At 42.2% G+C, this 27,193-nt stretch overlaps 1 protein-coding gene across 1 annotated transcript in view; it reads right to left on the bottom strand.

The window, feature by feature from the left end:
* Positions 1-1,443: 1,443 nt before the first annotated feature.
* The window catches only part of fndc3a (fibronectin type III domain containing 3A), a 40,514-nt gene continuing 14,764 nt past the window's right edge, over positions 1,444-27,193 (bottom strand). Inside the window, exons 4-26 of the mRNA XM_041046021.1 lie at positions 18,945-19,021; positions 18,592-18,838; positions 18,002-18,301; positions 17,410-17,468; positions 16,065-16,231; positions 15,891-15,950; positions 15,662-15,800; positions 14,779-14,832; positions 14,530-14,654; positions 14,174-14,348; positions 13,539-13,625; positions 11,766-11,904; positions 11,051-11,119; positions 10,807-10,925; positions 9,683-9,788; positions 9,289-9,464; positions 9,031-9,144; positions 8,731-8,880; positions 6,991-7,337; positions 6,197-6,409; positions 5,730-5,896; positions 4,278-4,402; positions 1,444-3,026 (exon numbers count right to left, since the gene is read on the bottom strand). Of these exons, the coding sequence (XP_040901955.1) occupies positions 2,703-3,026; positions 4,278-4,402; positions 5,730-5,896; positions 6,197-6,409; positions 6,991-7,337; positions 8,731-8,880; positions 9,031-9,144; positions 9,289-9,464; positions 9,683-9,788; positions 10,807-10,925; positions 11,051-11,119; positions 11,766-11,904; positions 13,539-13,625; positions 14,174-14,348; positions 14,530-14,654; positions 14,779-14,832; positions 15,662-15,800; positions 15,891-15,950; positions 16,065-16,231; positions 17,410-17,468; positions 18,002-18,301; positions 18,592-18,838; positions 18,945-19,021 (3,539 nt within the window). The 3' untranslated portion in view covers positions 1,444-2,702. The remainder of the gene's footprint in view (positions 3,027-4,277; positions 4,403-5,729; positions 5,897-6,196; positions 6,410-6,990; positions 7,338-8,730; positions 8,881-9,030; positions 9,145-9,288; positions 9,465-9,682; positions 9,789-10,806; positions 10,926-11,050; positions 11,120-11,765; positions 11,905-13,538; positions 13,626-14,173; positions 14,349-14,529; positions 14,655-14,778; positions 14,833-15,661; positions 15,801-15,890; positions 15,951-16,064; positions 16,232-17,409; positions 17,469-18,001; positions 18,302-18,591; positions 18,839-18,944; positions 19,022-27,193) is intronic.

Genomic DNA, 27,193 nt, shown 5'->3' with positions numbered 1-27,193 from the left:
CAGGAAAGAAAAGAATGGAAGCTGTTTCCATTTAAATTTACTTTGCTTGGAGAAAATCTGTCAACTCTGACAATTCAACTCTTTCATTTAATTTTGTTGCTTTGTTTTAAAAGTATTATAAATAGTTAAATTAGTGTTCCTTTACATATCTCTTCCCACAACCTCACATTCTCTTTGTTGAATGTGAGGATTTTGATTACTTGTCAAACCTTGTTTACTTTGAACCATAAAACACAGCCAAAGGACTTTTTGTGTTGGCATACTTAACTTTATGTGCATCAACACTGATCTATTATTTTCCTAAACCTTTTTAGATAATAATCTGTGTTATGGTCATGGTCAGTTTCACGAGGATTAGTTCTCCTGTAGATATCTTATCTCTGGACGTTGGTATTAAACAAACACCTGTCAGCCATTCAAAAACGAGTGTTATCATAGCCACGTTATAGCTGACGAGTAACTGAAGACAGACATATACCCAAGCTTCACACATGAGTAAGAATTATAAATCTTTTATTGTGCATGGATCCTTTGTAGATATCATGGCTATACAGATACACTTTAGATACATACCTATGATTATACATTTTTCCCATAACGAACATTTTAAAGTGATATGTCTGGTAGTATGTATAGTATAACAAATTTTCATTTTGGAATGTACGGTGTATGAGGTAACTGCAAACATTAAAATTACATAAAAATGGTCTCTATTTTTGTGCATATTTTACTCATTTTTGTAGCATTTTGTTAATCTCTCCAGCCAAAGGTAGTGAGCCCAGGGTGAAGAGGTGTTAAAATGGCACACGCTGCAATCGCTATCAAAAATAGGAATTTGAATTCATTAACTGACAAAGAGAAGACATTTGCAGAATGTCTCAAAGACCAAATCATGTAATTATCCAAGACGTTTTGCAAGGTACCTGTATTTCATTTTTACGGTTGCAACAGCAGTTATCTGCCCAAAACCAAACAACACTAGACCCTACAGCCAGATTACCAGTGAAAACTCAGCATTAGCAATCTGTTACGAATACTTAACACACAGAGAAAAGGCAAATTTTGATTCACAGGAAGTACATGATATTTTGTATCTGCCATTTGCGTTCCATGATTCATGAGTACTCAGGATTTATTATTTTCTCTGGAGAGTATTAACTTATATTACTTCAATATTATAAAAAAATATACTTCACACATGTATGACCTGACAAAAAAAAAATCAAAATAAATCATAAGTAATACACAAAACTACTTTCCATTTCGCTCACGATTACATACGTTTACTAACATCAAATAAATGTTGCAAAAATAAAAGGAAATAAAACACAGTTTAGTGTTTTCTAACACTAAAAGAAAACTTCAAAACTTAAGAGAAATTAAGAAAATTCTCCCGAGATTTTTTCCTCTCCAATTAAGGCCTCTGAAACAACTGGTACATACTTTTTTCATTTTTTTTTCTTTAATTTTGTTTTTTTTTTTTGTTTTTTTTTTTTTGCTGAGATTGATCAGCTGTTTCAGTGACACATTATGTGGTACTACAACTTTTAAAACACCCAAAACACAAGTAGGGCTTGCACAATCTCAAAGTGTGTTCTATAAAATGCATCACAAGACCAAGACGCCATCAGTCAAGGTTTTCTTTCACTAAGGTGCAAAATCAATTACTGGGGAAAAACAAAAACAAAATAAAACAAAACATACAGTTAAGCATACATTTTTTGTGCTGAACAACAATATTTCGGAGTAAAGCAGCTGCATGATTGTAAAAACAAGCTACAGAATAACTATATGATAGTAAAAATAATTAGAATTCACTGTTAGTTTGGTTTTTGTTTGTTTTCTATCTTTATGCTGAGCATTTTTTTTTTCCTCAAACTTACAGGTCCTTGTGTCTTCACTGTACAAAAATATACTAACATTTCTCCAGTCATTTTTGCATCCTTAAACATTCTGAACATCAAAAAGGTTGGAAAGTGCTAAATGAACGTTCTATGACGTGAGCAAGATTTTCATTTCTGTTTCTTCTCTCACTAGACCCCCTTAAACTCCAGCAGGGGCTTAAGTCCCTTCATCTGGCCCTGAAGCCCTCCCAGCCGTGTACCTCGGTGGCACAAACTACATACAATATACACATCTGGACACGCACCCCACTGTGCAAACACTGGCCCACCAGGTCCCAGGATCAAATAGCACATAGGCTAATGACACACCTACATACTATTTTTGGAACACATCTATCAAAAAACAGTTTCATACTGGACACTTAAATGGAAATATAAATAATGACTATTTCTATACACATATCATACTGTAATCAACAAGTACGTGAGTCGAAGCGCCCGACCCTCCTCCCAAAATAAACCATATCCCTGCTCTTTGAGTTCCTTACACGCAGGAAGCTGATTATAATGGAACAGAAATCTTAACTGAACAACAGATACCACAAAGTTGGGGCAGGGTGACAAAGGCGGGAGAGTCAGGAAGGTATCACAGGTGTCAAATAAGGTGTTACATCCTCAATTTATAACTGCTACTCAGCTCTAGCTTACCAGCCCTTCCTCCCCATACGCCCCCAATGAGTGTAATGCGATTACTCTGTTGACAGCAGAAAACAATGAGTATAAAATGAAGAATACAAAACAACAGAGAGAAGGGGAAAGAATAAAGCTATAACCCTGCAGCTGGGTGGCGCAAACTGCTCATTTAATGACAAAGTACTGGATAACAAAAGCAATGAGGATGGCAATGACAGCAAAAACCATGAGGAGGAGGAAAGCACACTGCTCGTCCGTCAGGCTCCGTCTGGCTCGGTTGGACTCTGTGCCGGCCCTGGAACCCGAGCCGGCCGTGCCGCCGCCCACCGCCGTGTCATTCCGCTGGGGGGAGAGGGTCACTGTGGGGCTGTAGGGACCGCTCAGCTCTGGGGCGTCCTGGCACTGCCTGATAGCACACACCCGGAAACGGTAGTCGCTGCTGGGCTGCAGGTTCTGCACATGGAAGGATGTGACAGAGCCTTTGTAGGCCTGCAAACAGGATGGAAGGGGAGAGGACATGTGAATAGAAACTGAAAATAAGACAAGAAATAGTGTGAATAAAGATTGTTTGGTTATATTCCTTCATGAGCAAACTTTTTTCTTAACTGGGCAAATAAATCCTTTGTCTTTTCTATCTTTCCCTCCATTTCATTTCCATGTTTGTGATAATATATCACTGAGGAAATACTGTAATTCAGCTGCTTAAATGAATCTTCTCGATACACTGAACCTAGTGACTAATACTAGTGAAATTAGTTTGGTTTACTGGACTTGTAGTGATTGACAAAATCCTTCCCATCCTTTCGAGTCTTTGTGAGGCATAATGGAAAAACAGTTCCTTTCTTAGCTTTGACTATTTTTGAATTTACAGACTATATTCTGATTTATTTGTTAGAGTTATGCTGCTTGTTGCCTTGGATGAAGTGGGAAGCCATCTGCCTTTACTGTTTACCCAGCTGACACACCCACGAGTTTTTAGAGAGCCTTGTGAACCTGTTCTGTTTGGTTGCCAGAGTGACACTTTTTTTGATAATTCTCTTTTACTGAGTGATATAACTTTACATTTAATTATAAAAGTAGGTGTAAAAGTGAAATTAACACATTCCCAACCTGAAAAAAAAAGATTCAAGAGGAGGGTGTAAGCAGTTCATTTTTATTATTATTATTATTTTTTTTATTTAAATTCGGCTTCAAACGAGCATAACTATAAAATTATACACCAGCCAATCAACACTGGCCTGGCTGGTGCAAAGACTGAGGCAAACTGCCTCAGTCAAACTCCTATCCTCAGAAAATGAATAATTCCCCTTTCTTGAACACTGACTCCAGGCCACTGTGACCGACAATAAAAATGGAAACAAACTCATGTGGAATGGCAGCCACATATTTCAACTCTCTGATTCAATCGCCACCTACGACGTGGTGAGATTTGCATAAGCCTGCAGTGGCCGTTATTCCAGGTTAACGTGGCTGGAGGCCACCGAGAGGGATGAATGTGCTGACAGTGGCTAGACACCTGGGATACCTCATGGATCAATGACCTTTGCATAATGGGCAATTTAAAGCCAGCAATGACTAATACAAAACGCTGCAATGCCACGCTGCCATCTGCATCCTGATCTGCATCCTGATCTGCATCAAAAGGCCACTGAGATAAATGGCAGGTCACACGCAGGTAACAAGTGAAGGACACAAAATACAAAGAGGGAGTACTGAACCTTCACACGACAACGTCGGTACCTGTTTAAACTCAGAGTTTCCCATCATGCACTGCAAGGTGTAGGTGATCGGGTCCCCCTTCATGGGCGGTAGGGCCTCCCACGTGACTTCGCAGGAGTTGTCATCTAGACGTTCCACTTTAGGGGCTGGAGCGTGAAAGCGTGAAGGTGGTGTCAGTGAGAGGAAGAGAGCGCAGATGTAATGAAAGGTACAATGAAGGCCAGCGACATCTGCATTAACTGAACTTCACCCGCTGGATATCAAGTTTAGAACAAGAGCTCAACCGTCAGATCAAGAAATGGCCAACTTCTAATGAGGACGAAGATGAATTGCTGTAGATTTACTTCACATATTAATATTAACAGGTGGAAATGCAAATCACAACGACAACAGCAATTTTTGAGCATCACTGTCATCATTTGAAAAGTCTTGACACAGTGTAAGTACACACATGCTACTAAGACTAACTGACCTCTATGTATTTGTTAGAATAACCTGGTTTAAACCCAGTCCGACATGCAACGTAATCTTAAAAAAAAAACAAAAAACAGCGGACAGAATTTAGAACAAGCAAATTTGCAACCTGCGACTGTAGATTTGAATTCTTTAACATTAAAAAGTAAAATCAAAAGACAATATACACATCAGAGTAGGAAAAGGAATTTTGTATGTGCCGTGAACTCTCTGTTCTGAATCAGAGCTTTGGAGGATTTTTAAAAGGGCGGCTGCTACAGAAAGCACTTGCTTTACAGAACTTGCTTTGACAGGTACAGTGACTCAGCTGAATTAAGAGTGAATTCTATACAACTACATGTAACTTTTCCCTATTAGCAGAGTGCCATAAGTATGAGTCATGCTCTTCTTTAGGTAGGTGGCATTTTAAGCAAAAACAATAAAAATACGTGGTTGTACTGAAGTGGTAATGTGCCCCGGTGATCACATAAAAATACCGGTGCAAGGAGAATTTGAATCCCTTGTGGTATTATGATGTTAAGCTTTAGACTTCATGTTGAAATGGTTTGTCTGAATTCAAACAGTTTATAGCTGAGAGCCCACTTCACTGTGTGGGGAGACGAACAGTGTTGAGTAACACATACAAACTGGCACATGACGGCCTGCTTCACAAGAGGTGCCGCACTGAAAATAAAACCCACGTCCTCATTACTGACTTCAACATGTAGGATTAAAAGAGGCTTTGCAGAGGCTGGCTGAGACCACACCGCAGTGTGGGGTTAAAAGCTGAGCACACCGGCTGTCTGTATGTCAACAGTGAGTGTTTGTAAGGATAATAAGAGCTGATCCACATCAGGTAACGTCAGAGTGAATGGGTGAGAGAGAGAGAGAGAGAGAGAGAGAGAGAGAGAGAGAGAGAGAGAGAGAGAGAGAGAGAGAGAGAAAATAGAAAGAACGGAAGACAAAGAAAGAGATAAAGAAAACAGAGACAAAGAAAGAAAGAAAGAGCTGCCACTGTACCTTTCACAGGGGCTGGCGGAGAGCGTGGGGTGGTGAATGTGTAAACATTGGAGAAGGGCCCTTCGCCCGCCTCATTAAAGGCCTGGATGCGGAACATATAAGAGGTAGACTCATTAAGCCTCTGGACTTTGTGTGTGTGGCATGGTCCTTTATACAAGGATATAAATCTGCAATGACAGGAACATGAAAAGAAAGAAAGAGAGGGAGAGGATTTAATGAGCAAAAGGGTAAAGATGACAAAAAGCGAACAAGTTGAGTGACTCGTCTGTCAGGAAATATACAGTGGCATAAAGCAGATCATCAGTTCCTGTCTCCTTATGAGGCACTCTGTCTCATGCATTACTTTCTATGTACCCCACCCTCCTTGAAATAGTTATCTGAAGGCTTTGCTCAAACATCAGTCTCCTCTCTTATTGGTTTATCTCTTGTCAAGTCACTTCCCCTCGCCTGACTAATGGGCCACTGACCTGCCGCTCTTGTCCCCCATCTGCAGCTGATACTGGAGGGCGTCTGAGGTGGTGGCTTTGGCTGGGCCATCGCCCCACTTGAGCCTGAGGGTCTGGTGGCTGAAGGCGGTGCACTCCAGGCGGGGCGGCTGCGGGGGCAGGGGCTTCGTCTTCAGCTTAAAGGTGTGACTAAAAGGGCCTGCTCCCAGGCTGTTCAGGGCTTGGATTCGAATCCTGAGGAAGAAGAAGACAGACGTAAACATTAGAGAGCTGCAAGATCTGAGCTGAGCAGAAACACATGCAGTGGCTGCCAAAGTGGCATTAACAGTATATTATCTCCCTTGCAGATGTTTTTGTTCAGCCTCTGTTCAGTAAAATCTGTAAGTAGTCTGACGGTCACACATTTTATGTTGTTTTGGCTCCATATCTGGTTCTGAACACACTCACACTGGATAAATGCTGAGTCAGCACTTTAATTCAACCTCAGTGTTTGTTCCCTCACAAGTCCAATGTGTAGAGTCAAAACAATGAAAAATATGCTCTACAGCTTCCAGAGAGCACTGTGGAACTGCCACAGTGCTGTGAGGGCTTAAAATAAACAACATGTAATTAAACAAGGGAAAAATACATTCTGTGCACAGATGTCATTTCAGGAAAAGAATTACATTAAATATGAAACCATAAAAGAGATAACTTGAGTTTCCTGTTTCAAAACTGTTTATTGACATCAATAGACATAAAAGGTGCCATGTGTGTAGTACGTGTGTATTACAAGGTTTAATAGCCCTTTGAGTTTATGATGTGGAAGCACCAACCTGTAGCTGGTGTCAGGCTGCAGATGCTGGATGATGTGTTTGGTGACAGGACCAATGACGATGGGCTGACGCTCTCCGAGGTCAATCAGGTAGGAGGTGATCTCAGAGCCGTGATCACACGGGGGGTCCCAGCAAATACCCAGACAGGTGGATGGAGAGTAGAGCGGTGGCGGTCGGGTACTGCTGTCCTCCTCCTCTTCATCTTCATCTGCGTCCACTGGAGTCTCGTACCTTTGCAGCTCGGACTCCTTCAGCGCGTAGATGTTGCTGACGGCTGCAGGCACAGAGCAGGGTGTCTGGCATAACACTGCCTCGCTGAAGGGCCCCACGCCAGCCACATTCACAGCCTGCACAACAGCAAGACACAAGAGTCAGCTAAATAAGACAATGCGAATTATCACTTGTGATGCGAATGGACACTTATGTAACATCCATCTTTGACCACAAGGTGGAGTTCCAATGTAAACGTAGCTGGTGAGGGTTTCAACAAGTCCTAAGAAGTATGTGGTTTTTATTTTCTAGCCAAGTCCCAGTGAGTGGAAAAATATAATAAACTTACATATTTGGAAAAACTAGGACTATGTGGGTTAGGTTTTTAATCAACTATTATAATGAAAGCCTGGTTTTATAGCCTGACCAGGATATAGTGTTTAGGGATGGTCTGAGCACTTGCACCCGATGAGAACTGCCTGTACCGTGGACCAATAACGGCAGTGGGGAGGGGAAAAAAAATAAAGCAGCCAGCGTTCTTCTCTTCCTCCCCTGTTAGACCACAAAGAGGCTGCAAAAGTACAGCACGGCCTGAAATTTCAGATGGAACCAGAACCCAAAGGACAAAGCCAGTGTTTTAATGCCAGACTCTTCCATTATATGAACGTTGGCTTCATTGGTAACAGTCTAGAAACGGCTTCAGTGCAGCAGCACAATAGACGTGGTCTGACCTGTTGCTGCATCATTCTATTCATCACGATGCAGTAACTTGTGAACCAGTTGCATTCAAGATAAAAACAGTGGTAAAGTAGCTCTTAGCAAGCATTAGATAGCCATCAAGGCTTCAGCAAGGCCTGAAAAAGAAAGCAATTTCTAATCTTTGTATCTTTTGCTATGCAGTTGCTTAACAAATTAAAACTGACTCACCGCTTTGTGCTGATGTGAGAAGAACTAAGTGTTAAAAATCAATTGACAGTTCACAATTGTTCTCCATATCATTTCAAGAATCTCTGAAACCTGACAGAGCTGAAGACTTAAAACCTGTCTCTTTACTTGTGTCTTTGTTCCCAGGCACATTAGGCATAGGACATCTGTACTTTCTAAAAGCTAAAATTAAGAACTTTTAATACCTTTCTAAATCTACCAAGGGTGGATCTCATGACTGATTTAAAAGCTGATCTTTGCTTGAGCTTTGCCGATCAAAGGTCTAAAACAAAGCTGGCAGCATTAGTGATGATACGTTTAAGAAATTGAAGAAAAAATGAATAAAACTTTCTCCATTAAAATGAAGTGGGGGAAAAGGAGGAGGAAATTTGCATATTTTTATACTGACATAGCTGTTAAAATTCACCTCAAACCGGGAAACAAACCCACTCATTATATCAGATTAAATTCCACAGACCCACACAGGGAAAATTTTTGTTGTTTCAGTGATCTTATTGTGAAATTCAACTAGGCTTCATTTCACCGGACGCCCCTGGATTCATAAAATAATCACTGATATGATTCAAAGTGCTTGTTAATGCTCACCTGTACCCGGCAGAAATAGCTGGTTGCAGGCAGCAGCCCCTTCATTTCATGGCTGAGTCCTGGCCCACTGTAACACACCTGCATGCTGCCCTCAGCAGCTCCCCACTCTAGACGAAACTCTGTCACTGGAGCTCCATTGCAGGGAGGGGCCTAGAGGACAAACACCATCAGCACTTAAACATAAGCGATGGTGTGGGTGTCTTTCATAATAACACAGTGTATGTTATCTGATATATTCTCAAAATGATGCATGTGATGTTATAATTTGTGTACGTCAGTGGGGGGAACTGCCAGCCTTACCTCCCAGGCCACAACAACACAGCTGGGGGATTTGCATGTGGTGGAGGGAGCCTTGCACTGCTCAGGGGCCCCAGGGCCGGTTGTAACCTCGCATCGCTCTGAAAGAGGCCCAAACTATCGGCACCAAAGAAGAAAAAAATTTAATACAACTCAAAAATCTAATATTAAACAAATCAAATTCAGTGAGAGAGGGTTGAAAATATGTTTCAGTAAAAAAATGTCAGATAGTGACAGATCAGTTTTGACAGTCCTTCTCACCCCAGCCTTGTTTGCTGCCTTGAGCCGGAAGCTGTAGGTTTTGCCAGGCATTAAACCTCCCACAGAACAGTCCAGCTCTGGACCCACGTAAACCTCCCTGCTCTCCTCAGACTGCGGCCCACTCAGTTCTACACTGTAGCAGGACACTGGGCTACCTCCGTCTACCTGAGGGGGACCTAGGAAATTTGTGAAAACAGTGTTTAGAAATCAATATACTTCAGGAAGGTTGTCCAAGAAAAAAAAAATACAGTATATTTACAAAGATTAAGGTGCAAACAATACAAACTGCATAATCAAAGCTCACTGCTTTGAGGTACTTTGCTAGACAAATAAAAGCATCAACAGAAGCTAGAATACATCCCACACAGATCTGAGTTGGAGAGGAATGACTCACCCCAGCGCAGTTGCACCTCCCTGGCTTTGGGCTTGCCCACCAGCCGAGGGGGCTGGCAGGGCCCTGGGGGCACTGCGGGAGTCTGGACCTGCAGGGTCTCCGACAGCTTGCGAGGGAAGACAACACACCAATTAAGACTCAGAGAAAATATCAAATCGACAATCTCACACCCCGCCTCTCTTTCTCTCTCACACAACACAAACACCCTGGATACAGACTGTCATTTATACCAGCTTATCAGACTGATTCAGCCCAGACCAGGAATGAGACAAATGTGAATGCATCAGTCAAAGGTACACCGGCAAACAAAGAAACATTCTGGTTTCCTTACAAAGCCGTGGATAAAGTTAGACAGATTGTCTGGCGAGTGGAAAATAGGTCTTTTTCAAACTCAACTTCAGTGACAAAAGGCAAACATGTGATTGTTATGTCACATTGTGCTGCACCAAAAGGCAGGAGCTCACCACCATGAGTCATGTTTCTTTACAAGCTCCATCATGAATAAATGCATGCACTAACAGCTGATGAAGAAATTAATGAAGAGCGTCTGTGAACTGAACTAATTAAGAAAAACATCCTCTGACACATGCAGGGAGGGTTAATCGATTAGCGGGCTTTGCCTTGTACTTGCACACCGGGAAGCATAGTCTAATCTCCCAAAACGGGGGACTGGGTGAATGACAATTTCCTATTAAAACTCACCATAAATAGAGTGCATATCTAGAATTAGTCATGTAAAATTTATCAGATCAACCATGGGATATGGTGAAAATCATGGCAGCCTGGCCTAACAATTACCGTATATGTAAAAGGCAAGAAATGTATCAATAATAAGAAAGTCAATAGAGAACAGTACACAAAAATCTGGTTTATATAGCTGCATCGTTGAGTGGACTGTAGTAAATAGTATGAGAAGTGTGTCTGTTTACATCTTGGCTATCTGGGGTGATCCAGCTTTGCAATTATAAGTTCATTTTAACTTAGTTTAAATTTAAAAAAAAAATCTGATTTTGTGTTAGCAAATAAAATCGTAACTGATCAGCAAACTCACTGAATTCCTGTGACGAAACACAGGACCACGCGTGCTGCTGTGCGTGCACGTGTACTGATGCTGAATGACTCACCGGGCTCTGCCCCCCCTCGCTCATGCAGTAAACTCGCGTCTGGTAGGAGCAGCCGGGCTTCAAGCCTTCACACACATGCTCCATAGCTGGCCCTGAGTACACCAGTTCCCATGACAAGCCTAGGTACAAAAATATTTCAAATAAATTTGAATTATTTCAGTGAACTGTTTCCAATGGCCCAATTGTAAATTTTCACTTAAGTGTAAATAATTAAACATTTTTACTATCACCATTTGTAACTTACCGCTTAAGCCTTCAGACAGCTCCACAACATACTTTGTGACTTCTGCTCCACCATTATCTTTTGGGGGCTCTAAATTTCAAAACAAAGAAACATTATAAATCTTCACCCAGGCAGCCTGGCAATGCTAGTAAGCTGAGTTTTCCCTATGTTCAATCTTAAAATCCACTCGTAAATTGATTAATTCCAGTAGAATGTGCACTGAAGCAAATCAACAAACTATGAAATATGGGGAGTGATTTCAAGAGAGCGAAACCTACTGCCTTTAATAATTCCCAAAACGCTTTAATATTATAGCTAGTAGGAAATATAAATGTAGATGAGGCATGATTTGCCAATGATATGGCCCTTAAATGTCTTCAAAAACTCATTTCAGTAGAAACAAAGAGGAATTTGACAGCGTTTTCAGATCTGCAGACTTTTTTTTTTTTTTCTCATTCTGAAGACTGGAAGCAGAGAACAAATTCAGCAGTGAGTGATGTGTTTGTCCAGTGAGGTGTAGGAAGGACTCATGCTGATGTCTGAATGAAGGAGAGAACTGTCAGTCATCTATCGTACGGACTACTTGGAATGTCATCCGTCTCTAGCAGATTCATCTATGGTCAGGCAGAGTGCAGAGAGAAAAGTGAAATGGTAAACTTGCCTTGCCACGCTGTCAACTATATGTAGGACTCAAGCGCTTTTATAAGAGGAAGGGCAAATGGTGGGAAATGCTCACCCCAGGCCATCTTGAAGCTGTTGGGCAGGACTCTTCCTCTGATGACAGGCCTGCAGGGACTGCTGGGTCTGTCTGGGTTTGTGATGAACTCAATCACCTGGCTAGGGTTACTCTTCCCCTCTGAGTTGTATGCCGCCACCTGGAGACAGTGCATGAATACAAGCAGTGAGACGTCATATTATTCCTGTCAGTCAGTAAGGGCAAGTGTGTAAAGGTCATTATCTTTCCTGATAACAAGCTCTGACTAGACTCAGAGACGGGTAATGAAGGGATCTGAGAGACGGTAAGTGTAACACTCTCTGCCTGCAACCAAAATGGCCTCAGACAAATACCACATTATCAAAAAGATTAAGCTCCTTAAATCTACACATACATTTCAGCAAAACCGTTTAGACACCAAAAGCGCTGCGATACAAAAAAAAGAGGCAATATGCTTTAGCGGCATTTGCATTTCAGTGCGGCACATTTGCAATTATGTGAAAATCTGTGTGAGCCTGCTGAGTTCAGCTCATCCACATACTGTACCAAGACAAACCCTCACAGCACCCAGCCTCCCCTTGTACTGCACAGCTGGATAACTGAAAATGAGGGCGGGAGTCTTGAGTGGATGGGTTGTGGTGTGAATTTTTCTGGCTACAAGAGTAAAGCTCACTAGGTCTATTATCTGTCTATGCATTTATACAATGTCATATTCTTAAGTGCTGGACAGATAGAAGGAGAACTTGCTGTTGTCTTTTGTTGCAGGCAAGAAACAAGTACTGAGTAGAAGGTCACTTTGAGTTCCTGTGAAGCACCTTCCTCCTTCAACTAATAACAGAGTTTAATTTGAGTATAACACAGCTAATTAGCCAAATTAACTGTGACCTAGTTGCAAAATATAGCAGTTACACATGAATTCTGAAATAAAACCACTCTGCTGTGAATTGACTGGTGTTTTTCTATATTTTTATTATTGCCAACATATCTCATAAAAAGACCAATACCAACAGCGAATTACACTGTCACTCTTGGTTCTTGAGAAGACCTTCAATCTTCTATAACAAATAAAAATAGAATTCTTTTTTTTTTAAAGAGCTACAAAATTTCAGCTAGGCACTGTATATTGTAACACTGACACGGTATGTAAACAGTGCATTTGTTGGCGACTGTTTTCCGAGCATTAATACACAATAGTAAGTATTTAAAAAGTAGGATGGCATATGTGAGATCATCTCAAAATACAGCCGGTGTTTATCACATCAAAGAAACCAGTGTAACGGCGTGGCTCACTGAAATGTTTTAAATATTTTTTTGGACAACAACAGGGATCTTTGGCACAGAAGCTACACACGGGCAATACACCTGCGATTCATCACAGCCATTTAGCAAATAATCAACAGTCAAAGAGTCAGATCTTAGAAGAGAATGTCAGAATGCCGCGGGGGGGAGGGGATGAGGGAGACAGTGGGAGACAAAGACAGAAATACAGTGAGACAGAGAGAAAGACACTAAACTTGGTCACATTAATGCCAGCTTCAAAGCTACTGTAGCTTAAACGCTTTGCTTGTCTAGCTTCTCATTGGGTCCCCACATGTGATGAGCGCTTCTGTTTATGCTGTCAGTTACCCACCGCCCTGCTGGCAGAATCCTGCAAACAGATGAGTCATAGGGCCACTGTGGGCCTATGCACCCTCCCTGCCTGAGGCCTGTCCCCTCTATACATACACACTCCACTGCAGTCTAAATAAACTTGTGGCTCACCAGCTTTGATGGTAAACATCACAGCTTCCTTACCCTAAACTTGTACTTTGTACTCCTGTGGAGATTCTTGACGGTGCAGGAGAGCTCGTCGCCGTCGTAGCTTGGCTGGAAGCCGTATCCCTGAGACAAAGACAAATGACAAAGGGAGGAAAGAAAAAAACGAGCAGGTGAGCAGTGACTTATGAGACAATCATTGTAGCACAGAAGTCTGCAGGAGACAAACAGCTACAGGGGATAGAGGAACTTTTTTCTGTTTTCCCTGGCAGGGCCTATGTCAGCAGGTAGCTGTCTGAGGTGGTGTAGGCAAGCTACTGAAGTATCACAAAAATAAGATGTGAATTTATTTTACCTTTCGGCTGGATTGAAATGGATAACAGAGCAGCTGAATACACTAAGTAACTATGTGAGGATGGATATCAAGCAGGAAAATGGATGTCTATTATTCACTGATTATAACCATGGAAGCAGTAAGTGTACTTTGTTAATGCTGTGCATATTTAATGCTGTCTGAAGATGAACAAAGTCAAAGAGATGCACTTGGAAGTACCCGTCTCTAATAAGTAATGGCCCTGCAACTGCAGCAAGCACTCTGCATTGGTTGCAAGTTATTCATGTGTTTCAATCAGTAGATTTTTCTGTTTAAAAAAAAGACACTGTGAGAAACATACCGAGCCCTCCTCCTCCATCTCCAAAATATAGTAGATCTCATCCTCCTTTGGAGAGCTAGTGGGTCTCTGCCACTTCAGACACAGCCAGGTCACCCCCGCCATCTCCAGCTCTGGAGGGAAGGGTGGCAATGGCACACTGCATGAGGTGAACAGATCCACCGCTTCACTGAAATCGCTGGGGAGGGCAGAGAGAGAGAGACAGAGGATGGGAGAGAATGGGAGAAAGAGACAGGAGAGACAGAGTGAGAGACACACGTGCACAAAGACAGAGACAGTGAATGGAAGAACACTAACATAAAAATGGACAACAGGGAGGGTGCCAACCAGGAAATAATCTAGCATGTTAGGGCACATACCTTACACCCATGTCATTTTTGGCTGCAAGGCGGAAGGAGTATCTTGAAGCCGGTGAAAGCTTGGTCACTCTGTACTGCTTCTGAGGCCCATAGTAGCACTGTTCATAAACTCCAGTGCCCTTCCCCTTCAGAAAACAAAGTCTTTAGTTTTGAGAACTAGTAACTCAAAATCTCAGTTGCTCATAAAACATATGAGTGTGGTGCAATGTTCAACATTTCTTTCATGATAAATTAAAAAAAAAAAATTACCTCATCCCATTGAAGAATGTAGTTTTGGATTTTGGAACCATTGTCACATGGAGCCTGTAAATAGACCATTCAGAGTCTGATTATTTTATTTCCATCAGATAAATATATAAACTACACATATTACTAATATAAACACCAATTCCCAGTTATTTCTTTGTTTTGACAAATAAATAACAAATGTATCAGACAAACTGAAGCATAGTGAAGTAAGTGTAGCAAGTTTCTAGACAGCTTAAGTGCCACAATCTTTAATTGAAAATCTAATGCTAAATATTTCCTTAAACTGCCACTAACTGCAAAGAAGCAATCCTTATTGCTACTAATAACAAATAAGTTGCATCCAGGTGGGCAAACTTTTTAAAGGTTTAATTAATTCAGTGTTTGCTGAGGATGTATGTTGTTCTTGAAGTGCCTCTCTAAGCCCTCACACATGGGAAGTGATCTGTGCAACCACTATCTTTTACTGCTAGCAATTGAGCAACTTTAATTAAGCCAGAGAAGATAAAGTACCACACTGAAGGGAATCTCAGCAACAATTGTTGAGGAAGGGGAAACTGTTACTGAATCGCTTTTTCTTCTTTTCCCAGACAGTTTAAGTGTTTTAGCTGGGTAAGCTTTTAGTCTTTAACCATTTCTCCTACATTAAAACTAACCTAAGAGGATAAAGGGACATTTTTATGGCAGGTATCACATACAAAACCTGTATTAAATACGTTATGGTTGCCACTTAAAACAAAGTTAATTGTAACATCAAGGTATTTTTACAGCACACAAAAGAGACCATGGTCTAAATATTTGATCCATCTACTGTATGTTTCAAATTTTCAGTAAATCGCTGCTTTCTGTTAAACCCTAACTCCATCAATCATCCAACTGTTTTTACCTTCCACTGGAGTACGAGTGAATTCTTGGTCCCGCTGGCCTTCCTGGGAGGGTTGGGAGGATCGGGCTCACAGCTTAAAGTGGTGAAGCTCACAGCCTCCGACGGGTTTCCCTGTAAACAGTTACACATGGCCTGGACCCTGAGGAAAGGAGAACAAAGAAGTTACACAGTGTTCCTCTGTGCATTAACACCGTAGTTAAAACAAAAGCAGTCGGAGGGTAATGCCAACCTGACATGATAGTCCGTTGCTGGTCGAAGGTCTTCTAAAGTAGCACTTAGTTCTTCCCCACTGCGTTGAAGGGGAAAAAAAACATCCTTTAGTGTTGACTCAAATAACTGTCCATGTAAAATCTCTAACAACAGTTGTTGTCGAGCCTCATGGGATCCTGCTGCTTGTGCTCACCAGTACATGCTCTTGTACTTCCCATCTTTGCCGTTAAATGAGACGGAGACCTCATAGCTGAAGGGCTCCAGGGGGCTGCAGTCGTCCTCAACGCCGCTGCTGTCACTCTCTGTTCTGGTGGGTGCACTCCAGCTCACGACTGCTCCTCTGGCCTGGATGTCCGACACCTATCGTGAAAGTTTCATGGGTCACAATAAACTCTACATAACACCATCAAACCAGGACACGGTATTTTTATTCCTCTAACCACAGAACCTTCCTAAATTCATAAAACAGTCACAGTCCAAAGAGGGTCAAGATCTAGTCATTAGTACTGCACCACACCATCACAAAAACCAACCTGCTTGGTAGAAGAAAAAAGAGGGGGATCAATATATTCACTCATGCCACTTTGGGAGACAGTTTCTTTCTGCACTTGGTAGGGATGTGCTGTGCAATCCTAAAATTTTTAATTCTGTTTTGAGGAGATTTAAAAATAGCCCGAGCTACACTGCAGGAGGGACTCATGTGGAAGAGCTCAATCAGGTCAAGTCTGCACCTCCTCCCCTCTGTCCTGGAGAGAGGGGAGGAGCTGCTGCCCTGGTAAGGTGGGCCTTACTACTTTACTTTCCACAGTCCTTAAACAAAACAGTGTGGCAGCAGAGATGGAAAAAGGCAAGCCTTCTCTGTATAAGACATCCTCCCTTAACTGTATCCATCAACTCTCTAATAGATTTGTTTTGTGAGTTTTACAAGGAGTTCAGACCTCAGTGACAGCGTGTGACAAATCTCATATTAAACGAGGTCAAGGAAATTCTATTTCTAGTTCTACGGATTCCCTCCCAGCTGCTGGCAAAAGAGCAATTCTCCTCTTCATTTATCTGTGATGCTGCTTTGAACTTGGTACCAATAAACCATTTTCTTTCAAGGGCTAGATCAGAGAATAAAATGTGACCTTTACATAAACGTATATATTTCTATCTAAGTAAAACTCGAATATGTAATCTTATATTTAAAGACAAAGTAAAAGGATGTCTATGTGCCACCATGTACAGTACCATGAAGATGTGAGAGCTTACTTCAGTTAAAAATCAGTACTTCTTTCAAAGCAAAACTCTAAACATTTAGTAACTGCTAGCACAGTGGTGTGCTAGTGGCACATTGGGGAATAGAAATCCCCACATGGATGATAGTCAGCAGCTCTGACTCCATTAGCAAGATGTCAGCAAGAATTCATCATGGATGTTAAAAGAATGTTTAATGATGCAAAACATTTGCATCATTACAAGTTTTCATGAACACAGCGCTAATAGTCACATAAAATCATGCAAATTATATTAAAAAGATAGCAGAAGTGAATACTAACCACTGGTTTACTGATAGTACTCAATAGTGCTTGCAGGGCCTGAGCTTCCTCGTCCAGCTCTGAGGAGAGACATACAGATAAATATGGATAGAAAATACCACCATCATGCTGCGGTAACATTTCTGGACCGTGCAGCCACAGTCAACAAACAATTTCATCTCCCTTCTCTAAAAATGATCAGAAGTAAGATTAAAAAAAAAAAAAACATGTGGTACATAATGGTATGCTTTCGTAAAAAAACACCCCCCATTACATTTTAGTGTAGATTGCTCATATTTCAGTGTTCTTAGATTTCTGCAATTCTTCATGTGGTCAAAGGGTGAAATTTTTTCCACCACTTTCAAATTTGACAGTAATTCCTTAATCATGCACTGGTGTCACTGGTGAAGCAGTGCTAAACTCCATGATTAATGAGCAGTCAGAGTTCATGTAATCAAGAATAATGCTGCTGATCCCTCGCTGCCACCAGCTGCTGCAGCTAATGAGGCACAATTCTCAGCACCTCAACACAACGCACTCTTAACATCCGGAAAATGCTTTGCGTCAGCCCAACTGTAAATTTCGACAAACCTCTACCCTTTAACCTCCTTACCTCCTGACTCTCCATTTTTTCCCCTGCCTGCCTGCTTGTCAGGGCCAGCCACTGCATGGCTGAGCGGCCCCTGCTCCGCCTCCAGCCCTTTCCCTCCGACGCCATTGTGAATGTCCACTGTCGGGGGGCTACTGCAAGTCTTCTGTGGCGAAAGGGGAGGGCTGTCCTTCACCTGCCCGCCTCCTCCGCCTCCCTGACGCTCCTTCAGTTTCTTCTGCAGACGTTCATATGTTTTGCTAGTTCTGTCGTCTCTGTGAACAAACGGTGGGCGTCCGTGTTGGGAGTGAGAATCTGCAGAGACTGAAGAAAGAAAACAGCAACACTTGTGAGTTTGTACTTAAACACACAAAACTACAAAAAAGCAAGAGAAGCAGGCTGAAAACAGTAAACTCACAGGTTACTATGAGAAAGACATTCAAATAAACAACGGCGGTAGTGCAGTAAACCTCCTAAGACTGAGAAACTGAAAGACTGAACAGTTTGACTCAGGCCTTGATTGTTTAACTAGACTGTGCAAATAAAGTGTTGAGAAGAAATAAATAACATCTTAACACAACAATATAGTCCAGACTCTGCTAGCTCCAACTCACCCTGCTCTGAGTAGATATGAGCTGGGTGGTACTGGGAGATGTACTGAGAACTCATGTCGCCCACGCCCCCCGCCATTCCTGTGTACAGGTGGGGTGGTGGGGGCATCATGGCAGGGTGTGGGATGAAGGCAGGCAGGTGGGGATGGGGTGGAGGTGGAGGGTGGTGGAGAGGGGAGTGCCCCCCTGGGTGGAACTCTGGCTGCTGAGGTAAAACCAGAACCCGCCGCACTCCGTTCTCTTCTATGATCTAAGAAGAAGCAAACAAGAGCAAAGAAAGCAGATATCAAAGCTGCCCTGAGTTTGACAAGATCCCAATCAAAAACGCCGCACTGGAAATAGTATAGAATGAATACCTGTGAAACGTATCCAGGAGGCACATAGATTGGAGGCACTGAACCATTTGGAGACATCATGGGAACCTGAGCAGGACCTGTGAAAAAGTAAGAAGCAAGATCAAACACTCTCCCTCAGGGCAGACGGGTGTTTCATCTGCGGTAAATGTGTTGAGTATCACAGTGGCGCACAGAGCTGAAATTGCAGCCCCACTCTGACCCGATTCATTCAAGCCCTAGTCTGAGCTCAACAGCTAAAACATTTTTCATACAAAGCCCAATTTTTTGTATAAAAATATCTCTCTCATACATATAAATGCATAAATATAAACTGAGCTATTTTTAAAGCTCACACCAACATCAGAAAGTTTTGTGTAAATGATAACCTCACTGTGGCTCAACATAGTAGCTGCTTGAATGGTAACTGCTACATCAGGTTTTGTGTTAGAGCCATCAGTTACAAGTATTTCAGAGAAAAAAGCCAGTTTCGGTCAGTTTGGTACAGCAACTGACTCTTAACAGGATCCAAAACTGACCCAGAATTTTAAACCTGGTGATCAGATATGTTCTTGCTTTTGTAATTCTGTACTGTCCATTCAAGCTTTCAAAGTAACTGTCAATCACCTTAAACCTTCTATGCAAATAATAAATTTGCTTTTACTTGTGTAACCCTAGACAAGCACAATAGCTAATAACTCCTCCCATTTTGCCTCCAATAGCAAACAATGCTTGGCAGGTTTTCACTAGAGCCATTCTAAAATGTTATCTCTGTAGGGGGGAAAATCCCCACACCAGCTGCATTTTCAATGACTATTCAATTTTTTAAAATATCTATGAATAACAAAAGGCAGAGAAATGCATTTTTTAGAATACTGGCAAGATGCAAGAAGACCACTTTACAAAAGTGCTGAGAAACAACAAAGTTTCCTGCGTGGCTCTGTTGTAAGGGCCAGTGCAGCGGCTTAGCTCAGCTCAGAGAAGTGACAGCTCAGCAGAAAGGTTGGGAGAGAGAAAGAGAGAGGGACCTCTGTGCCAAGTTTGCACATTCGCACATTTCTCTCCTTACAAACCGAAGACATAAACACTAGGACCCCAGCGCCAGATGTCATGCAGCAGAGCAAATAGATCACTGCACTGACCTCCCAGCAGCCTGCTTGAGGAAGAGTTTTCCTTCATTTTGTGAAAGCTGGTGTAAGCAGGGAGAAGGTACTTTTAAAGGACCAGCCACAATGGACCCATGACTACAGAGGCTGGCCTGTGTAATGATACACTGAAACCTCCCATTTCTAAACCCTAGCACCACCCCCTCAGGTGCTGAAGTCCAGGCTCCACCTCTCAGGGGAGAGAAACAGCTCAACACAGAATAACTCAGATCCAGAATTCACTGCTGGACTCAACAGCTCAAAACAGAGACAGTCTATGTTTGCAAAGCAATATATCTAATTTGTCTATTAGTTAAAGCAATGATGCACCGCACTCAAATTCAAACCTGGCATTCCTAAGTGCTTTAAAGCTGTCAAATATTGAGAAAAATATTCCCACCAGCCAAGATGCAAACAGGGTTTAACTATACTGACCAGCAGTATTGTAGAGCTAAACAATGGCAGTTTCCACACTCAGCCAAATCATCTTGTTTTGCTGTGTAATGCTTTTAGTAATTCTGTAGCTCTTGTCTAATGTAAGAGTGTCTGTGGCTTGCAGATGTCTTCCACTCTGCTCTTTCCTGTTCTTACTTTCCGCAGCCACGCTGTTTTCTCATCTGTTCTCTTACATCCTGTTGAAGCTGTATTAACTGTTTTAATTCTGCTGATGTAAACAAAACACAGTTTACTTCTACTGTTTAATATAAAAAATTTTCCACCAGTGAAATTCATTATGTATGAGTTACAGGAAATACAGTACAATTTGTCTCCAAGGCTAGCACTAAATGCTATTCAATAAAAAAAATAATAAAAATCAGTACATTGAGATCTGGACATTTCTCTATGCTCTAATCAAAGGACGAGTTTCAAGGCAGAAAGACATTTCAAGGCAGGGATGAAGAAGAAGCAGTCACAGTGAACTGGCAGATGAAGAGCTGCAGGTGACAGGTGCTTACATTCAACATGTCAGCAAAGTAAGTAACATGTTTTCAATTTGCTACTGCCCTGTCTAATTGAACAGCACTTGTACCGTACCATGCTCATATCACTGGCTCTGAGCACACTTGCTCATTTCATGGCTCTGTGCATGCCCATAAATTATTATTTTCTAGATTCATGGTACATTGGTTTCCACTGGTCAAGTGTGAATTAGTCTGAGAGAGCTGGCCTGAAGTAAAAAGAGATGAAATGTTTGACATGATGTTCTGTCATTACAGTGTAAAGTATTTATAAGCAGAAGTAAAGATATCATTATTATACTATTATTTTTAGTTTTTGAAAAGTCTTGGAAACTTAAGTTAACAGGTTTCAGGTTGGCAAAGGCTTGGGTTAGATATAAAATCTGGATAACATTTCAAACTGATAAAAACAATGTGCACATTTCAAAATAAATCAACCAAATAGATATTTCTCAAAACAGTCTTTGGAACGCTCTATTTAACGTGTACTGTGGGACAGAAGATGCACTCTTCTTAAAACTTCTTTTAAATGTTACAATCTGATGCCAGATGGTCTCACAATTTATGACTTTCTGTTGGTATAAAAATCATTGGGAACATACTGCATTAGTCTACCGGCTAATAAACTTCACTGGACAAAACCGATAGCAGGTAGGCCTCTTATACTGAAATCAAAAGGGCAAGCAGCCAGCATAGTGATAAGGAGTGAGTCATTTCCCTACCTAGCGGTGAATTTCCCAACCTTTTCAAAAATCACCATTCAGGGAGCATGGGAGAGCTCAGGTTGAATGAAGGCAGCCACGCTGGCTCAGCCCCCATTGATTTCGGATTACAATAACATTTGAGTGGGAGTTCAAAGTTGTGTACTGTTAACTCCACTCACTTTTAAGACCAATAAATTATGTTGTGCTTATGCCAGGTGCCGCTGTGCACCTGTGTGATGACTGATTACGGCACGTCCAGTTAGTGTCGCTGATGCTGACTAACAGGAAATATGATGAATCATATTAGCATTCTATATGCCACTGTTTTTCCCATTTACAGCAAAAGACTTTGTGTATGTGCCGCATTGGAGAGTGTGGTGAGAAGAGGACCAGCAGAAAGCTCAGGGTGAGGGAGGTCACACACACACACACACACATCTGAGAGAGAGAGTGAGAGGAAAAGAGAGGAGAGAGGTAGGGTGGAGAATGGGGGGGGCTCTCTTTTACATCAGACTGACGCACGAGTGCTGACAGAGATCAGATAGAAAAGGCCACATCCCCCTCCCCCTCCCTTCCCTTCCCCCCTGAGTCAACTGGAGCACTGGTTGTGCTGACGTGGCCTTGGAGTGCCAGCCTTCCAGAGGAAGCAGCCACGGGAAAAACATCAGCCCTCCTCCACAAAACGGCAGGCTGCCACCGAGCCAAGAATAGCCACAAACATGTTGCCGATTCTGGCAGTGTAAACAGAGGCTAGGTAACACTTTGGGAGCACCATCACCTCCCATCAACATCACATAACCCGCGTTCACCTCGCTGCCTCCTGCTGCAAGCCGACAGGATCTGAACCGATGCAGCATGTTTGAGTCAAGAGGGGGCTGGAGGTTACGGCGGGGAGATGTGGATAATTGTTTAGGTTAAATGAAAAAGCAGAGGCAGACTTATGAAAAGGCTGGACATACGTCCACACACATACTTGCACATACACAGATGCGCAAAGGTGGCAAGACCACTTAGAGCACCCACCTGTTTCCTCTTGTCTGAAAATGGATAGAGATCATAACAAACAAACTCAAGTGGGACTTCACAAAGGTCTTCTAAGGCATACCTAAGGCAAACAGAGGAAACTTGGCAGACGTGGCTCTGAAATAACCTTAACAGTCCAAGCAAACTGTCAGGTTTAATCGGATGTACAAATGAACCCTCGATTAGATACAGAGAATAAAAAGAGGCAGAGAAGACAAGCCAGATAGAGGCCAGCTGGGTTAAAGCAGGGGTGTAAAAACAAAGAAAGGAGATGGCAAGAGTGAGACAGGTAGAAAGAGAGCCAGTGTGGTTTCATGTGGGAGCTCTCAATAAGCTCTCAGTGGCAACATGATGAACTGTGAGCCTATAAAGATGGAGCGGGCTTGATTATTAATCAGAGCTAATAAATTGTCTCAGTCCACAAATAAAGATGAGAAAGAGCATGGGCAAGGGAAGCCGGGCAGATTAACTGACAAGAGGTTAATAATTACAACCAAGAAAGGGAAAGAGGCTAAGTACTGAACTGTCAATAAAACAAAAAAGCACTAATTGTGAGATAAAACCCTAACCTTGATTTTTTTAGCGATGATACTGTGGCAAATGGCTCTCTTTTTGCATGGCATGGCACATTCTTCTTGCATGCAGGAAAGGTCTTCCATCAATTAAGAAGGTAGCAATTTGCAATAAGTGTATCATTCTATTAGCAGATTACGAAGCCACAGCCAGGCGGCCACTCCAAAACATGCCTGTGAGCATCCAACCACCACCTATTCAGGCAGATAGAGGAGGAGAGCCAAAGGAAAAAGAGGAAACGGGCAGTCTCTGTTGATCAGTGTGCAAACCAGAGCCTAAGGAAGGAAGCTGCACGGTAAACAATGGAATGGTTTAATTAGAACAGCTATTTCTTTTTTTAGGTGTTAGTAGAAAATTGTTTGAATTCCTGATATTTCAAGGCATCCGCATGGTTCTTGCAACCCCGCTGGCATGAGTGACGTTTACAGGAGGGGAGGGAATCAGTAACCTTCATGCCTGGGCTTATTACAGAACATCACATGCTGCTGCTGCTCTCAGCCAGACAAACCCAGAACGAGAGAAGGGCAATGACCACAGGGGCCGGATTTTTTTTTTTTTTTTTTTTTTTTCAATAATGAATTATTTGGCTCTGTTCAGGATATGATGATTCCACTCTAAAACCACTGTCTCCTCCTGTAACAAGAAGCTAACCTCACAAACCCAGTGATGCTGATCATTTAACAAATACAAAAACAGCTGAGTGGACATGAAATCACCCCACTCTGAACATCCCACCCCTGACTAAAATTAGAAAAAAAACAAAAGGTTTTTTTTTTTTTTTTGGAACAACCCTTCCTCTCATTATCTTCCATCATCCTCTTTACCCTTTCTCCCTCTCCCTTGGTATCAATGCAGCAATGGGAGAATGAGTCACAAGCTCAGTCATTCTTAGAACTACTCACTGCAGAAGCTGTGAATGAACCACACTTGTGTGTGCGTCCACACTCACATGTTTGTGTATATGTCCTTGGAGTTAGGTGGGGGAGGTGGTGAGTATAAAAATAATGTGCTAATGTGGCTAATGTGTCTGATGTTTGCAGCCCAATTATGAGAACCATATGTGATGAGTTTTGTGTGGGAGAGGGTGCTGGGGGTGAGGCGCAGCCATACCATAATTGTGAATATAGTTTTAATCTTAAAGGATATAATCATGTAAACCTTTGCGATTTTAAATTCTGTATTCCCAGCTAAAATGATAGACTGATGACTGGAAACACAATAATTGTGCCACTAGCCCCCCAGTGCAAGCCTACTGTTCCATGATGGTTATGAGTCACTGCTACCCACTCAACAGCTACAATAGTAAATGGATGAATAAAGGAAAGATATGGTTCTGGGAAGCTGATATTGATATTTCTTCTAGTGAAGCTGCTGATATTTTCTACTGATGTTTACCCACCTTAAATCCAACTATTTCGCTTGGAATAACTTGGAAACCAAGTTTAAAGTCCTTCCTGGATTTCTGCTCTTCTGGCAATATAGCATTTACAGATCATATAATTTATCCAAAAGACAGTGTGCCAAATGCATTCTGGCACAGAATGTCTCAGGCAGGGGAGATTTAGCATCTTGAACGTGTTCTGAATCTTTGTCTTTAGTAAGAATTAAGACTTCTTCACCTCCACTAATTACAAAAGACTATCATCTAGATTTTTCCAGTCACTTCACTACACCTATTGAGAATTGTGAAGAAAATATTTCCAATAAAGATACAGCACTCTCCAGTACAGTCCATTAAAACTGTTTGGGTCGGGGGCTGTGTCTAACTCACCCACTTCACGTTGAGTTTGGCCCGCTGGGCTGAAGTGAGAATTAACTTCTCTTAATATCTGTTTGTTCATTTGTTAAACAACTGTTGGTGGCTCTTATCCTGTGTAAAAGCGAGTGCAATAATATGAATTTGTGTTGTGGAATTTCTCTTAAGTCAGACTATACCAGCGTATTGACAGTATGGATACACCGTCACCACACAGTCTCAAATCAGTTGTTCAACAGTGCACATCCCGGCAGCTCAGTTTCAGGCACAGGGGACATGACAGCCTCAAGTCTCGCTGATGGAAAACACACTAAGCACATCTGCAGCACCATCAGGAATGACATGAGGTGTTTCACAGCTAAGGCATTAGAGATAAGAGACAAGTAGACAGATGGGCCAGCTGACCTACCACTATCTATCTCTGAGAGAAAAGGTAGAGGACATGGGCAGCATGGCTACAAACTGAGCCAGGTGTATGCATGCACATACTAATGTGCAGACAGACACACACACACACTCTTTTTAGCTCCCTGTTGAGATGCCAGAATGACTGTCTTGGCTTTTGTGGGAGAAGGCACATCTCTATCAGGCTCAATAAGCCCAGTGGAACCAGACAGTGCTTTCAGCCATCAACCAGAGACTGAATCATCCGAAGTGATGTGAATCACCGGCGGGCTAAGTCAGATAAAGAAGAGGATCTAATCAACCCAATGGTCCTGATGCTGACTTGCCTCATCAGTGACCAAGCTTATCAGGTGGCCTATCACTTGGTGTCAGTGATACAGCCTTCAAATGTACAGTGGCAGATACTGAGAAAGGCTGACTTTGAAGGAGCTCTGAGGGTCCTGGTTGAGACTATGAGGGCATGTCCACTCGCATACAGAACTCCCCTTATGGCAAGGAGGACAGAGAGCAGGAAGACGCTAAATGGCCACTCTAATTAGCCACCCTCCCTGAAGGCCCCTCCTACACGGCAGATTAAAAAAAAAGGCAAATGCCTGCTATATACTGCATTTTGGAAGAATGTCTGTTTGTATTAATCAGGCTGTCATGCACTAACACGTAGCAATTACGCACATCCAGCTGCTAAAAATACATGACTGAATACACAAATTGGTGTGGGATGGAGCAAGTCCAGAAAAATACATGTAAACCAGATCCTCCTGGCTTTGTAACTGTGTCACGCCGTCCCTCGTCAGTACATACTACGGTTAAAGGTGAAGCATGCATATGCAGAACAGACTCTTAAGTGAACAGGGATAGTCTGTTGTTGTAAACACACAAGAAATCAAACCAACCAACCACATGCGCAAACATGCATGCATGCCCGTACACACACACACACACAGTCATCTTCCTCCCTCCTTGCACCGCAAGCGGTGAGTCATCCCTCTATTCACGTCACAGAGAGATGAGCGCACCCTGTGACAGGCCAGTTAGTAGCAGTCACACTGATCTATGTGGCACCTCTCAGCTCTTTGTTTCTCCTCTGATGGAGAGACTATGTATGCTCACTCCCTATTAGGAAGGTTTACTCAGCTCGTAATGGGGGGCCAGTGTGGGAGCTCAGTCAGACAGGAGTATGGGGAAGAGCCACTGCGTGAGCAAACTGTATGATGGCTTCCTGGCTGGGCAGCATCACTTCTTATCGCTGCTTTTCCTCCTTTGTCATCTAAACCTGGCTGCCTGAGGCCCACTGCACAGACTTATTGTCCCCATTGTTATTCATTTATGTTACAAGGCCTAGTGAAAGGCTAGGGACAAGAAATACTTTTCTCTGTCTTTCAGCAGTGGGATAGTAAGTACTCAGCTATACATGGGCCATTAGATTTATGCTAAAATGTCGAGTGCCTGCCTGCTGTGGTCTCAAAGGGTAGCAAGCATTATTCACTCAAACCGTTATTATTTTGACATCCTTTATTTTTCTTTATCAAACTAAATGGAAAATGTAAGAGAAAAAAAAAGTGGCTGTGAGCTCACAGAAATGTCAGTACATGGAGGGGTGTCCGTGGAGCAAGCCATAAACAAAGCAAATCATTTTCAGATCAATGTTTTCCTGGGCAACTACATTTGATCATAATCGTTTACAATTAAGGGCCCACAGTTCTACCTC

Source organism: Toxotes jaculatrix, chromosome 9 (genome assembly GCF_017976425.1).
Source record: "Toxotes jaculatrix isolate fToxJac2 chromosome 9, fToxJac2.pri, whole genome shotgun sequence".
Classification (NCBI taxonomy): Eukaryota; Metazoa; Chordata; class Actinopteri; family Toxotidae; genus Toxotes; species Toxotes jaculatrix.
Note: the sequence above shows the minus strand (reverse complement) of the source record. Positions and strands in the feature narration are given on the sequence as shown.